The 16,491-nt window shown below is 40.7% G+C and overlaps 1 protein-coding gene and 1 pseudogene across 5 annotated transcripts in view; one reads left to right on the top strand and one right to left on the bottom strand.

The window, feature by feature from the left end:
- Positions 1-16,491, top strand: part of LOC119647940 (F-box only protein 33) — a 38,831-nt gene continuing 22,340 nt past the window's right edge. The window contains exons 1-10 of one of the 5 annotated variants that reach the window (XM_038049287.1): positions 1-648; positions 706-775; positions 833-1,118; positions 12,279-12,434; positions 12,496-12,600; positions 12,655-12,886; positions 12,972-13,244; positions 13,316-13,390; positions 13,451-13,562; positions 13,621-13,742. In XM_038049287.1, coding sequence (XP_037905215.1) covers positions 847-1,118; positions 12,279-12,434; positions 12,496-12,600; positions 12,655-12,886; positions 12,972-13,244; positions 13,316-13,390; positions 13,451-13,562; positions 13,621-13,742 — 1,347 coding nt within the window. In that variant the 5' untranslated portion in view covers positions 1-648; positions 706-775; positions 833-846. Of the gene's footprint in view, positions 649-705; positions 1,119-12,278; positions 12,435-12,495; positions 12,601-12,654; positions 12,887-12,971; positions 13,245-13,315; positions 13,391-13,450; positions 13,563-13,620; positions 13,743-16,491 lie in introns of all 5 variants that reach the window. The other 4 variants (XM_038049286.1, XM_038049289.1, XM_038049290.1 and 1 more) reach the window with 4 other exon arrangements.
- LOC119650517 lies at positions 8,290-8,350 on the bottom strand (annotated as a pseudogene).

The raw sequence follows: 16,491 nt of genomic DNA on the forward strand, positions 1-16,491 counted from the left end.
GAGGAGCAGTAGCGCAGTCGATCGACGAATTGTAATTGCATCGCATCTGTTGACCGTAGGGAGGCGTTGCAAAACTTTCCAATTTTTAGAGAAAATTTTTATTTCGACTCGAAACGGTTGCTTTCCATTTCTTCTCTACAAATGCAATTTTAAAAATTTTAGGTCGTGTCGTGTCATTATTTTATCCAGCGTCTTCTCCAATTGTTTGTCGTGTAAATTGCGGACTGCAGGGACAAATTCATATTCAAATTGCATTTTTGGTAAACAGCTACATTTCCGATACTAGTTCGTGTTTTTCAGTTTGTTGTGTTGCCTACATTGTTGTTAGAAGTGCATGACAACTGCACGATTTTTGTGGATGGCCCGCAGATGATTTTTTATGCAAAGTGAAAGGTGGTTTGTGGGAGACTCGAGGGGAGCGCAAGAGTTGCGTCATAGGCGGGGGGACGTGGTATTTGGTGTTTTTTCCCACACACAGACTCGGATTGTCGACAGCAAGAAAAACCAAGGCAGCTTGATACGCAAAACGCGTAGTCAAGAGTGCCAGCAACGAGACGCAAAGTAGTTTCCGAGCTAGACGTGAGAAAAAAGTAGCGAGCGCAGGGCGACGAGCAAGACAAGCAGGAATTTGTCGATCGAAACTAAACGGTAAGTTGCAGAGCGACTATTCCGGGTTCTAGTGCTGATCCAGTTCTAACTGTATAGATTTGCTAAGTCGTTGGTAGTATCGTGTTGTGTAGCTGATCGGTTCCGTGGTCTGTCCGAGCGTCAATAAGTTAGTTTCCGTGCATTGCTTTGGTCTGATCTGTTGACAACCACTTTCTCTTTCTTGGCGTCTCGCGGACAATGGGTGTTCCTCCCGCGGCGATTTCAAAGAGCAGACGAAGAGTCAATAGTTGCTTCAGGAAGAAACCAGCTGCTGCCGCTGCTACGGCCGCATTGCAACGAACCTCGACGAAGCCGAACCCGACCAGGAACAGGATGGACAGGAGAGCTCCCAAATGGGGCGAGCTCCCGGCCCTCGCAATCAGCAATATTTATGATTATCTGGACGTGAACGACGTCCACATTGCGTCCTCTACTTGCTGGCATTGGAGAAGCGTTTTATTTCAGAAGAGGTGAGTGACTACAATTAATTCTTTTGTGCTTTGAATGTTCGATTTTTTGCGTCTTGCTCTGGTTCTGCGACACGGTGACTTTGATTGTCTCACCCCCTGATCAGGAGCCAACTAGATTCCGTCACGAACCGATTCGCTTGCATTGTTTATTGCAAAATCACCCACACGTAAAGTATTGCCCGCTCGTCCGTGTCATTGGAAAGTCTGCCGCCGCCAGCAATTCGTTGAGTAATTTGACGGCAATTGCATTTTAAAGTGTATCTCATCTGCTTAGTCGACAACGGTGGAAGTGAAAGACAGCCTGCTTGGTAACAGCTGTTCTTGAGACCCCTCCCACAGGATTTTTTAGCTGTCTTGGGTGGCTTAGCGTAGGGCTTGGGGCTTCTCCTGCTTCTTGCTTTCACTTTTTCTGCGACCATGAAACCTAATCGCGGTCACCATTCGCGGGTTTCATAAATTGTCAACAAGTGGTGATTACCGCCGCGGCTTGCTATCTCATTATACAATGGGTATTGTTTTTGCAATTGGAGCCGCGATTTGGTAATGATATCGGCCGACATGTCGATCTCCATGCGAACGATTCCAATTGCTGGCAGCCAAGCTTACCGCCAGCTATTTTGAAACATGTACGTTTCGGTTACGTGTGCACACTTATCGTCTGCTAATTACCTCAAATAAGATTTCAATTACCTGCACAGCTGATAAGGTCTATTTTTGAGAGCGTGCAAATATACTCAGTCGAGCGTTCTCGTGTAAATAATTCGCTTGTGTATTATTGATACCGCACCGTCCTTCAGTTCACTTGCAGGTTTATGTTTTCAATAAACTTTTTGAGGAAGCGATTTCTAGAAATTAATCTTCAGATATGAATGATACTTAGGGGGTTCCAATCAATAATGAAATTTCTACTCAAATCAAACATTTCAAGGTCGGAGCATGACTGATAAAAAGCCTTAACTAGGATTGGATCTCTGAATCCGTCTATTCTTCCCAGCTTATCTTAAAGTTATCAAGTAAAAGTAAAATTTTGATTTGGATTATTCTTTAATAATGTGATGGCTGAATTGGTTGAGCGTCAGCGTCTTGGTCTAGTGCTTTGGGTTCGAATCTTGTTCGTGTCATGGATGTTTGTGTCGGTTTTGTCATTTGCACACCATTAGGATGAAACTGCAACTGAAGCACAATCATTGTAAATAAATTGGCAAAAAAAAAATGAGAGAGAAAAGACGTATGTCAATGTTCTATATGAGACAGCAGACAATAATTATTATTATTGTTGCATTGTTGCTTTTTCATCTTTGATCTGACCATAAGCTGCAAGTTTGTTTCTTTAGATTTGGCGTGGTATACTTTCGCGGTTTTCCAGTAGTCTTTCACGTTCCACCTTGCCTTTTAGTAGACGACTGCGAATTCTGTATATTCTATATAATCTGCATGAAGTACCCACTGTAGCGTTCAAGAGTGTGAATACAGCTTAACATGTACTACCCACTGTTGTATCGCATTCGCCACCTACCTTCATTGGGGCTAAGATGTCGTTATATATGGAAGATCATGATTCAAATAGCCTTCAATAGTAGTGGTTTAAGCGGGCGGTCCATTTTTTGATGACTAATGTCCAATATATAGGACGTTATTCTGGCAATAGTGTCTCGCATGTTGACAAACTAAGGACTTGACGTAACCGCAAGGAAAATAATTGCGTGGTGTCAAGTCGTATGGGGGCCTGCTTGCTTGCTTGCTAGTTTATATAGCCGTTGAGCGAAAAATGGGCTTTGATCTTAAAGATGATTTTTTGGCAAAACTCCGAACCTCCGGCCAGCGTTTCCAGCACCCAATTAATTACCTCACGTTACATTATATTATAAGAATGTAGCTCCAAATTCAACTACAAAATAAGCCACGTTGACTCTCTGGCAATGACTGAATTAGGCCAGTACACGCCGAATCTGCATTTCTTGGTTTGATTCGTATTTTAAAGCCCAAGAGACTGCTCTTACGCTCAAAATTTTTAACAGATAGGACTTACGGCGAAAGTCATGTAACGTATTTATGTATCTAAGTCGAAAAGTTGTTTAAGAATTTACACATGTTTGGGAAGCGTGCCACGATTCATGTTGAAATGACAAAGGTTATCGAATATCCCTCTGAAACACAACAGTAGGATAAACTGTCATTGCTATCTGGTCATCCTATTTATTGTGAACTCTATTTTTCAGAATCGGCAGTACGAGGTAGAATATTTTGTTTCCAAACATCATCCGTCTGTTGATTTCGTCTATTTCGTTGTCCTTTGTCAGTTTTGGGCCTAAGTACACAAAACTGTTGCCTTCTTTGAACTTGTAATCATTTAGTGTCGCGTTCTTTCTGATTCACATCTTTCTTTTAGCTTGTCTCATGAATTTGGGTATCTAGGCCAATTCACTACTTCGTCAAACTTCACTAGGGTGATTGTGCCAAAATATTTGTATCATCCGACTAGGTCACGATCTAGGATGATTTGTGCGGTATAGTGCCATTTAGATCCTCTTGCAGATTATATATACCATTTACTTTACAGAATCACTATTTACTATCCGCAATTTACCACAAAGTGCGCGCGTACGTCAAGGATGCTAGCTTGCAGCTTGTTTCTCAATTAAGTAATGGTTGCTCAACCTGGTGAGGCTTATGTTCTTGTGTGTTGTGAATCCTGCCGTGAAGGAAACGAGTTCTATCTTTGCGTTGGAAGTCGTGGGGTACTATTTTTACTTCATCCGAAAACAGTGAATCAAATAATGACCTAAGGCGACTATAGAGTTCGTCTTTCACTGAGCTCTTTCGCATCCGCCCCAGAAACTACGCTGTCTTTTCACGTTTCACACTTTTCGCCTTTGAAAGTAGTGTGCACTCAAGAGTCAAAAACTTTACTCTCTAATAATTTCGTTTCCTGGACCAAAAATCATGTATTTTGGACTTTTCAGCCTGTTCAATGAGTGTTCTAAAAGCATCAGTTTTAAACAGCAAGCGTACGTAACAGGTTCCAAATTCGTAGTTCTTTTCCCATTGCCATAATCATTATTATCAACTTATTTCACAGTACTTAAACTAGAGGATCAGTCGGCTCATCTCTGTTTTACGGCATAAAAAATTCGCTGTTCACCTTTTTCCGTCTGCAACTTCGCGATAACTGGCGCATTAACGAACGTCTCAAATCCGAAATTCACCACAGTGTCATCCGCCTTGTCGCCCTCTATGGTTCTAAGGGCTGGCTCCTCGCGGAAATGGAGACGAAATGTTGCGTAATACGCCGTAATCGAGATGGGGTTGCAGCCATCGCCTAGATGGTGATTTGAGGGACTCTGGAATTCAGATCAGGCCTATGAAAAAATGTCGTAACCGATCAAGACGAGCTGACGCCGCTTCTGAACGGGACAAGGGCTGAAGAGGAAGAAGAATTGAGGTTAGGTTCATGACGAAAGCAATGAGCTTAATAATCGGAGCTGACTCTAAAGAGAGTGTGTCAAAGCTACTTTCATAGACGATTTTCGGCTATTCACAGTCTAGTGTTACTCCAAACAACGTAACCTATACTACGGAAGGTCCTGTTTATAGATGTCTCTCAATGCAAGCGATGAACCAGTTGATATACTAAAGTCTTAAACGTAGAACTGATAGTGCAATTAGGTAAATTTGCATGAATTCCAATGGGAAAAGGAAAATCAGATCAGTAGAATGGACTGATCATTTTAGTCACTAGATGTCAACGAATAGGAATTAAAATAGCAAAACAGTTCCGTTTTTGGGAGTATACCAAAAAATTATTTCAAAATCGGAAGTTGTATTATAATTAGTCAGCTCTCCCACCGCTGTGCTTTCCGAGGCGTTTACAGTCTTTCTCCACTGTTCTGCGCCACGTATCTCTGGGGTATGCCACTCGTTGGCCATTTTGGGATTGTAGATTCCATTGCATACTATATCCCACAATATCACTGTCATCCTTCTTTAATGTGTAACTTATCCGTTTTCCCTTTCGCCTTTTGATCAACATGTTTACTGATATATCCCGCGTGTGCCATCGAAGTTCTTCATTTGGTATTGTCGCAGGCAGGAGGTCCTCGATGTAGACGATGTAGGCAGCTCGTATAGGGGATCGTAATCGATTAAGAGAAGGTGAAAAGGCGAATTAAATTTCACTCACTGTTTCAAAATGATCTGTAGAAGAACCAGGCCAGAAAACAGACTGTCTCCTGTCGAATAAACTGTCGTGTGTTCTTTTATGTGCTCCATGATTATATTGTTACCATCTTTGCGACTGCTGCAAGGATACAAGTGCTCTTGAGCTGACGCACTCAAGAAAAAATATTAGGTCCCCAGAATTTTTGTATAAGTGGAAAGTAGGGGCTACAAGAGGTAATCCTTCTTGAATAAATTCATGGTAGAGATGATTTTACTTTTATTTGGAGGAGTATATCATCCACAAGATCATCGAGTGTTATACGATTGAGAATTTTAGTGAAGTGCTCCTTCCACCTCTTCGACGTTTAACGCCGTGGATGAGGATCCTATCATTATGGTCTCTCCCAGAATCGTCGAAAGGTATACGAATAACTGGAAGGTCTTTCGTGATGTGAGATGCGTTGGCAAAATCGTAGTTATATAGGGCAGCTTGTGCTTACCGTCTTAACTCGATGGGGAAATCACTTTTGTCAAGGTGTAAGCGATGTGGACGTCTAGTAATTTGTTATGGTAATGTGGATCCAATGTAAAGCGCTCACCCAAGTTACACAGTTCTAAGCTCCTTACGTTCATTCGTAGTTTTGTCATCCCTTTGGAATGTCGACAATTTGGGAATTGCGCTGGGAAAAACAACAAACTAGCTCAATCTTCTGGTGGAAAAAGATAAAGCGTCCACTCACCCGAAGGTATACGGAAAATATTAGATCACATTTCTATCTAAACCTGCAGGCAGTGCCCGTAGATATCCCTAGCTTCCCTAGGTGATAGTTCAGCCGACAATGACCCGTGAGAATTCCCACTATGATTCGGAGGTTCTTTTTGGTGAGGTTTAAGCAATCCTTTGTGCGTATGGGTTCGTATGCCCCAATAAGCACCTTGGCAATTAGCAGCATGGCCTGGAATCCAAAGTATCCAGACCTTGTTGGACGAGCCGAGTGTATTCAGTCTCTCAAGGCATTCCCATACCAGTTTAGAGTTCACCTGGTTGGGCCTAAGTGCCTTGATCGCTGCTTGGCTATCGGTGAGAATAGCTATGTTCTGCCCCCTATAGTTCCATTGTAGATTAAAGGAGGCACATTTGTCTATGGCGTATATTTCCGCTTGGAATATGCTAGTGTACCTGCCCATTGGCTCAAAGTAGATTTTCCTTGGACCAATAACACCGGCAGCGAGGCATAATCTGTCTCATACATAAAAAGGGAGATATCACACAGTGCAGCAATTATAGAGGTATCACGTTGCTGAGTACCATCTATAAGATATTCTCCACTATCTTGCTAGGCCGGATAGCCCCATACGCCCAGAACATCATTGGCCCATACCAAAGAGGCTTCACTCCAGGCAAATCAGCAACAGATCAGATTTTCTCTCTGCGGCAAGCGATGGAAAAACTGTTGGAATATGGACAACAGTTGCACCATCTGTTCATCGACTTTAAAGCCGCCTATGATAGCATAGCCAGGGTAAAACTGTACACGGCCATGAGGGAATTCGGTATCCCGACGAAATTAATAAGACTGACTAGGCTGACCCTGACCAATGTGCGAGGCCAGATAAAAGCAGCAGGATCACTCTCAAGACCATTTGACATCAACAACGGTCTACGACAAGGGGATGCGCTATCATGCGTCCTCTTTAACCTGGCCCTCGAGAAGGTGATCCGTGATGCTGAGGTGAATGCAAGAGGTACGATCCTCTTCAAGTCCACCCAACTACTGGCCTATGCTGACGATATCGACATCATGGGAAGAACCACCCGAGACGTTCAAACTGCCTTCATCCAGATCGAGCAGGCGGCGCGAGATCTTGGGCTGCACATCAATGAAGGCAAGACAAAATACATGGTGGCAACGTCAGCACCGAAGACGAATCAACCAACAACATCAAACCGCACTGGTCAAACACAAGCACGAACAAGAATAAGGATAGGGGAATACAACTTTGAGACCGTTGACAATTTCTCCTATCTAGGGTCGAAAATCACAACCGATAACAACTACGATGATGAAATCCGCGCACGGTTGTTGTCAGCCAACAGAGCCTACTTCAGCTTACAAAGACTGTTCCGCTCGAAACGTCTCACCATAGGGTCAAAGCTCTTACTGTACAAGACTATGATCTTGCCAGTCCTCATGTATTCCTCGGAAACTTGGGTTCTTAGCAAGAAAAATTGCGAACTCTTGGCCGCGTTCGAGAGAAGAATCCTCCGAAGAATTTTTGGCCCCCTACATGAGGATGGACGATTCCGTAGCCTACACAATGACGAAATCTATGAGCGATACCATGACCGTCCGGTTGTGGATAAAATCCGGCTCAATAGGTTACGGTGGGCGGGTCACTTAATCCGTATGGATGAAGATGATCCCACCCGGAAAGTCTATAAGGGCAATATCTATGGTAGGAAAAGAAGACGAGGCAGACCCTGCCTAAGATGGAGCGATGGCGTGGGCCAGGACGCCAGACAGCTTTTAGGGATATCGAATTGGTGGACCTCGGCGCAAAACCGGGATGTCTGGAGTTCCTTATTAAGGCAGGCCTAGACCGGATACCGGTTGTTGCGCCGTTGATGATGATGAATAACACCGGTACCCGCTCCCTCTGCTGTGAGGTATCCGTCAGTGTACCAAGTAATCAGTTGCTGGTTTAAGCCGTATGTCGCAGCCACGCTCTCCCAGTTTGCCTTGTTACTCCAACGCTATCGAAGTGAAACCTCGATGTCATGTTATCCCTTGATATCAGTAATTCCGGATACCATCTAGAAAAAATATCAATCTTCCTTCGATTTAGGCAGCTCCCCGCCTCACGCATACTACCGGCCATCCTGAATATTGCCCTCCTTGCATCTGTATGTGCAGATGGAGAGGGGTTAATCCCAGAAGCACCTACACGGATGCCGTTGGGCATGTCCTCATTGCCCCACTGATACACACGGAAGCCAGCCTTTGGAGCTTATGGTCATGCTAATCTTCCCTGTATCATTCCAATTTTAGTAAATGTTCTGCCGAAGGAAGAACTTCTTCTATACTTGGTGGTGGCAGTATTTGTCCGTCGTCTTCAGTTGGCGGAATCTCCAACTCGCCGATGTTCTGGTTGTTCAATAGTTCATCAAAGTACTCAACCCATCGTTCCAATGTGCCCATTCTGTCGGTAATCAGATTTCCCTCTTTGCCTGGGCAGGATGAACATCGGGTGTGTAAGGCTTCATCCTACTGACTTGTTGGTAAAACTTGCGCGCCTGGTGTGGTTGCTCCTTGTAGTTTTCGAGTTCCAGGCTTCCTTTTTCCGTCTGTGAAGTCGCTCCTTCATTCGCCGGAGTTCGTGATAAGTCTCCGCGCGTGCCTGCGTTCTTTAAGATTGCAGCATTATCCGGTATGCAGCATTCTTCCGTTCCGTTGCTAGCTTACATTCATCGTCAAACCAGCCGATTCGACTCCTTTTGCGGCTGGGACACAGTATGTTTGTGGCCGTATTTATGATAATGTTCTTCAGGTGATTGTGAAGATTATTTGTTGATGCTTCATCTCCAGGATCTCGTTGACTACGGCATCCATTTCCCTCTTATAGGTGTTGCGGAGGACTGTGTTGTGGATGGCTTCAGTGTTCACTCTCACTTGATTATCAGAGGGGATTCTGGGTGGTGTTGTCATTCGAGCTCGGAGCACCATGCTAACGAGATAGTGATTCGAGTCTATATTGCCCCACGTTCCATGAGAAAATGCGAAATCGTTATTCCTTTGTCGTTGCCGGGTTCGTCGTTGCAAAGTCCATCATGTCCGAGGCTCCTTCTGTGGCTTCGTAACGTTTGTTTTCCGTGTAGGGTTGTCAGCCCTACCCAACCCCCAACCTGGAGAACCAGTTGCTACAATTTGTCGCGGAGACTCGCTTTCATCCTTCTCTGTCTGCAGCTTTTAGTTAAGAAAGAGCTCCCAGCGGTCACCGCGAGGAGGTGGAAATAGGGTTTGGCAGTAGAGCTGTTGGTGTTGGTTCAGCAGGCGTTTACCAGGTTTTATGCTCCATCGTGGGTACCAATCCACGTTTCGCCCTGGAAGCTATACTACCTTTGGTCACGATGGTCTACCAAAAGTTTGGCGGAAAAAAGGTACTGTATTAGAGGCAAAGAATTTACGGAGCACGGTAAAACATGGCAGAGGTAATGTGTGTAGGGGAGTATGAGTTGGTCAGGGGTCGGTAATCTAGTGTTTATTGATGGTAAAGTGGGCCAGCATGTATTCCTAAATATTTTGGAAAACAGTATACAGGAATCTATGAATAAAATGGTTGGACAACAACCCCAAAAATACAGCTCGTATGGTACGTGAGTCGCTACTACCCCGAATAGCAGTTACACAAAAATTACATTTCTTCAAAGAGTTCTCTAAAAAAGGTTCTACAGGAGGAATGCCATCGTGGATGCAAGCGGTTCTGGAAGCCAAAGGAGACCCAACCAAGTGTTGATATTTAACCAATAGACAAATAACTCAGAATAACAATAGTCGTGCGATTACTTTTGTCGCTTAGAATTATTTTTTTATTACTTTATTAATCTTTGCAAAAACTTTAAGGAAATGAAATAAAATGAATATAGAAAGTATATTTGAGTTGTCTATTTATTATATTTCTCTCTTTGTACTGTTTATTCTGAGGTAATTCAAATAAATACAGTTTATAACCTTTTAAAATGTCAAACGATTAATTATGTCGCCTTGTGTATATGCATTGGCATATACAAATATCCATTTAAGATGGATATGGGAGTTTGTACCAGTGGTATTCCATTTTCGTACATATGTACAAGTATATGCACGTATGCTTTAAAGAGTAAAGAGAAAATATTAAGATGTTTTTATACATGGATATGTATGCATCAGTGCGCTGTGTAGGCTATGTTTCTTTGATATGGAAATATATCTTGGCGTGTGGAGAAATTTTTTGAATTCTTAGTTGTATACGAATTGAAAACGTGCATAAAAGGTTCCTCATATAAGTTGAACACACAATCTTCGATATTCCGACTTGTTTCCTTTATCATTAATTTTCTTCGCATCATATCCAACAGGTTGTACGTTACGTTCTTGGCAAAAAAAATACATGCAACTTCGTTTATTTCTTTTCTGAACACTTATGTATTTCTTATGACGGTGTCCGGATCTGAATTCTGTTCACTGTACATATTGTGTGAAGGATTATGTCGCGAGTAGCATTCAAGGTCAGGAGAAATGGGCAGCTTCATTACTGATTGTGCCACGAAGTAGAATCCGATAAACCCAGGCAACACCTCATGAGGTGCCTTTGGCCTGGACGAAATCGCTAATTGTCTATTCTTTTGCAAATTTGGGGAAGAGAGGCCCTTCGACAAAAATTTCAAGTAAATGGCGGACTTGGGAATTTTCGGACGTAGGGGGTCTAGATTTCTGAGAATTTATCGGAGAAAAATCATCTAATAGTGGTAGAATTGTGGTAAACCTTCAGTTGTATGCGATCGATTGTGATGGTGTGGCATAAGTAAGGTAAGGGAACGAGAATTAAAATGTTGAGTTATGAAATTTCATTTAGAAAATGAAATAATCGAGTTTCAAGAAGTCGGTTCTAATACGTATAGGCACAAAATATAAATATGTCCATCTGTATTATGTAGATAATATTTTACCCCCATAGACCGCTAAAACGCGAATTTTATTGCTTCGATATTTTCGATGTAAAGGTTTTGTTAAAAAAAACCTTATTACTGTTTGTCACACATACTTTTCTGGGAAATAGTTGCAACGATTGACATCAAATTTGGAGGAAAGGTGGGTACTGTGAACGCCCACGCATGAAGTGAGTAACATTTTGTTATGTGGAACTTAATTAGGAGCTCCCCATATATGCAGAAGAGGGGTGTTCAATTTTTTTCATCGAATATAATCACATTGGGAATCAAATGAAAGGTCTCGACTAGTACTTTCCGAATTAAGTCTTAGTTTTGAAGCGATACCTGAAGCGCTGGGATGGTTTGTCTCTATAGGCATGGTTATTCTTGCTTGCTGCAATAGCGCCCTGACCTACGCCATCGCTTCATCTTAAACAGGGTCTGCCTCGTCTTCTTTTTCTACCATAGATATTGCCCTTATAGACTTTCCGGGTGGGATCATCCTTAGTCATACGGATTAAGTGACCCGCCCACCGTAACCTATTGAGCCCGATTTTATCCACAACCGGACGGTCATGGTATCGCTCATAGATTTCGTCATTGTGTAGGTTACGGAATCGTCCATCCTCATGTAGGGGGCCAAAAATTCTTCGGAGGATTCTTTCCTCGATCGCGGCCAAGAGTTCGCAATTCTTCTTGCTAAGAACCCAAGTCTCCGAGGAATACATGAGGACTGGCAAGATCATTGTCTAGTACAGTAAGAGCTTTGACCCTATGGTGAGACGTTTCGAGCGGAACAAGTTTTGCAAACTCAAATTGGCTCTGTTGGCTGACAACAACCGTGCGCAGATTTCATCATCGTAGCTGTTATCGGTTGTGATTTTCGACCCTAGATAGGAGAAATTATCAACGGTCTCAAAGTTGTATTCTCATATCCTTATTCTTCCCGATCTGTTTGGACGTCTCGGGTGGTTCTTCTCAAGAACGAAATCATTAGAGCTCTTGTTGCGCTTTGGCAGTTGCAGAACCTTCTGTCCATTCGTTAAATGCGCCGAATTTTTTAGATGGCCTTTTTTGCATTTCTGATGATCTTTTTAAAATGCAACTCAAATGTCTTTTAGCAATTAAAGAAATGATTTAGTTTTTTGACATGAAATGAATCTTTCTAATGAACACTTATTTCATTTCATAGAAGTACTAGGACAATCGATTTCAAAGACGTCTACTGTTAAAGTTCAAAAACAATTCTTCCCTTACTTAGTATCAACATCTTTTTATATCCATATATTATAAATAGAATCTTTCTTTTCCAGATTTTTCAAAAATTTTAAGTTCAAATTAAATGTTGCAAACGATCGACAATGCAATTTCTTTTTGCAAAGTTTAATAAACCTGACTAGTGAGCTCACAATAATATTCGATGTTCGAAGCATATATCATATAAACAAAGTGAAACGAATTTTGAACAGGTACTAATTTTTACATAGAAGAAACGAATTGGAAGCATCTACTGATTTTTATCATTTGCAGAGTTTCTAAAAGTGACCATTTAACTGCTTTACGATTCCATACGAAGTGCATGCGCCTAGGAGCGTCCGGATCGCTCTTAGAGCGAGATGCGAAAGAGATTGAACAGTATGTCTATTACGGTTTCCACATTTAAGATTCTAAATACTTTTTTACTTCCAGAATATTTTTTGAACCAATTAAAATGTTGCTATCGCGTAGGTTCCCTTCGTTTAAAAAACTAGATCTTGGATGTATTGAAACTTTAGCTTTATACGCAACTGAATTTATGAAGGCACTGTCGCGTCCTCAAGATCTGAAAGAAATAACATTTGCTTCAATTAAGTACGATCCTAGTCATTACCCGATTCAAATTATTGAACCGATACTGTTCGAGAAATGTACTTCTCTTCAGGTGAGTACACCATTCATTGCCTTTCTGGTCATAGATTATAGAATAGAATATATGTTCGCACTTTTATTTGTTAACAAAATTGCAGGTATTATCCTTAGACTATGATACTTTGAATGACGAGTTCTTGAAAACACTTCGAGTTCTTCCATTGAAAAAGTTTATGATTTGTGTACATGGTCTGGACGAAACACATCCTGGAATCTCAGAGAATGCATGGAGTGAATTTAGCAGTCGATTTGAAACAATTGATTTAATTTTAACACTCATATACGCTTATGAAGCTGTGGATGTTCTCCAGCATCAAATATTCCGTCGTAGTATGCCACTCTCACATTTGCGGGTTCTGTTTTGTAATTTGGTAAGAGTTGTCTCTAATTAAATTTTTTTGTTCCGTCATTACTAATTGAATATTTCACTTATCACCGATAGATAAATATTGATGCTCTAGATCTACTTTCACGATATTTTACGGATACTCTGAAGAGCATACAATGGATTGACTCGGTAAGTTTGAAGGAAAGGAGTCGTCGAAAATAGTCCACTGAAACGTTTTCGTTTTTGCAGGCATTTCAAGAAATGGATAGAAATGTTATGGACTTATATTTACGATCAGGACAGGACCCGTTCGTAATGATGTCATGGCGGTGCAAACTATTAGAAGAAATTGTCATTCACGGTAACTGGTATATTCGCGGGAAAAGTGCTTATTGCTAATGGTAATTATGTTTTCGCAGGATATGTGCTAGATCCTCATAATTTGGTAGGTGTGTCACGACTTCGAGGCAGGAGCCTAAAGAGGTTAGAAGTGTCTATGCTTGATCCGCCTGTTTCTGAGATGATGAACTCTTTTATCGAGGTAAGTTAGAAATATCTAAAATATAAGTTGTCGGTTTGTCTTTTTAAAATGGTGTTGTTTTCAATGAAAACTTGAAGGGAATTATAAATCAATGTTCTGGTAAACAAAAACTTGAAAAATTTGATAGTTTTTATTGAAGTATATTTTTCAGTAGGAAAGCTTGTATACTTATTGAAAAATTAGATATAATACAATAGAAGTAGACATATTTGTTTCTAAGATCGAATTTAATAATAATAAAAATTGTGATTAGGTGTTATCGCCCTTTGTTTTATGACTGCTTCGAGTCTTCTTAGAATGCTCTCTACGCAAGTTATGATGTATTTTTTATCTCAGGCGTCTCTCGATATTTTTTTTTTTAATATTGTTCATTAAAATTTAGACTTTTAGCACTGAAGAAGGGTTCCCGAAATATCGGTATTTGCAAGAATAAATAACTACACCAGCGAAAACGAAAAAAAAAAAACAATTTTTTTATTATTTCAAACATTAAAATTTGTCAATAAGTGTTATATTCTTTGTAAACTAGCCTCTTTACTTCATTCCACACATTTTGGATTGGGCTGAAATCGGGCGAATTCCCTAGCTATGGAAGTAAAGGGTTTTTTTCTCTATCATAAATTTTTTAATGGATTTCGCGGAGTGGCATTGGGTCGCCATATGGCAGTGTGACGGTCTCTAAAACTCTCTCTTATAATGTTCCTGTCTCATGGTCTTCTCGGCGAAATAAAGGGTCCTGTTCCATTAGCGGTTATTGTTCCCCATAATATTACAGATGTCAGATTCTTAACGGTTTTTGTAATGCAGGACTCATCATACTTTTCTTCCGTACGTTTTTCCACAAATCCGCTGGCTTCCAATACTCTATGCCGAACTTTGAATATTCCTTAGCGATGCAACCCTTGCTTTCTTGATTTTCTCATTTAAGCGCTTTATTGAGCGCCCTATTCCATGAAGAAGGAATGGACAAGAAAAAAACTTTTCCTATAAACGTTTAAAAAATATTTTTCGTGATCATATCACATAAATTAACCGTAAAGTGAAGGTAATGTGAAGGCTATACCTAGGGTGAATAGTAAACTCGATAAAAAAAGTCCCTCGATGACGCAAAATATCGATTTCAGAAAATCGGCTTTCCTGGGAGATCATGTTTTTGAATCTTGAGGTACAGTTTTCCCCAGAAACGGCTGCACTAATATTAATGAAATTTTTTGGCACATAATGTGAATCAACATGGGCCTGCAAAAAAAATAATTACGATTGCAAAAAACGCACTGATTATTGTCCTTTGTTTACAATCGACCTATTAAATTACCTTTTCAACTCAATTGTTTCAAAAGATTTCTGTGAATAAATCAGTATGTTTCTAATGGAACAAAAAATAATCACCCGATATTTCTCACCGTTTTTCAGAAAAATGCATGCAAAGTTGAATGTAAGAAACGAAAAAAAATCGATAAATATTTCATCAATACAAAATAATTAGTTGATATTTTTAGTTAAAAATTGGTACAAACATTGCCAAAGCAATATTGAAACTAATAAAAAAAAAATCGTGAAGTTTCATACATGCTTAAAGAAAGAAATTCACGTTTCGGGTCTAGGTTGGGGCTGGTCTCCCCTTAAAAGGAGGATTTATAGGAGGTTGTTACTATCCTATGGAATTTTAAGATTGGGTTACTTTATTAGATATTATTGTACTAAGAGCCTTCAAAAAAGAATTTAAAGTTGTCCAGCTACTTATTTTACACATCTTTCATTCTGAACAATCGCCCTTAATGTTGAATAGTTGACGGAGTTCTATAAGTGCTTTTAGACTTAAGCATCGATATGTAGATCAATAACTTACAATTAAAAAATTTAGGGCTTCATGGATGACACCCTTAAGATGAGTCCCCATACAACTCGGGTCTGATCGCCCAAGGCCTTGAAGCATTCGTTTATTGCATGACGATCAGCAAGTTAATGTGAATACAACATTTCCCTGGTTCACCACGTCGAGGTCCTCTTCAGCCACTTGGTGTTGATTCGGATGACAAAGTTGTTGCTCCATCTACCTCCACGCGAATTTAGAATACGCATCCACAAGAAGTGGAGCTTCATATGTTACATGATTAATAACCGCCCTGAAATGATCTTTCTATCTATTAAGTTGTTCTTTATCGTGGACCGTTGATGACTAGACCGAACAACTGAACGACTTACGACGATCCACATGATGCGGTATACGGTAGTGAAATCAGTATTATTATCTATTCCTGCGTTCGTGATTACCGCAAAAAAAAATTCATTCTTGTCACGTGTACCATACGTTGCACATCCCGTGATTTTCCGCAATATTAGATTTCAAGCTCATTACGTTCGTAATCACTCGTAGCGGCACTATGAGCCTTCACTACTTTACGTTCATCGATCCATTTGCAAGTTAGTCATATTTTATGTCACCCTTTCCAGATGTGACCAAAAAGTTAACCTGTGCCTGAAAACTTTTCGGTGCGATCCAAAGCTCATTAATAGTCTCCCTCGGGCTTTTCAAGATGACTTTTGATCAGCCAGAAAAGTAGTTTTCTCACTGCCGAACGATAGCCGTATTACAAATGTAGACGTTGTTGGGAGCTCTAATAGTTAGTACAAAAACGGCGAAATCTACGTATATATAACTACCTGCTAACTTTGATGTTCAGTGTTTTTCATATGCATGCTGCATGATGAAATGATTCTTTAGAGATTGTAATAATAATAATCGTTG

This window comes from Hermetia illucens, chromosome 2 (genome assembly GCF_905115235.1).
Source record: "Hermetia illucens chromosome 2, iHerIll2.2.curated.20191125, whole genome shotgun sequence".
In the NCBI taxonomy this organism is placed as follows: domain Eukaryota; kingdom Metazoa; phylum Arthropoda; class Insecta; order Diptera; family Stratiomyidae; genus Hermetia; species Hermetia illucens.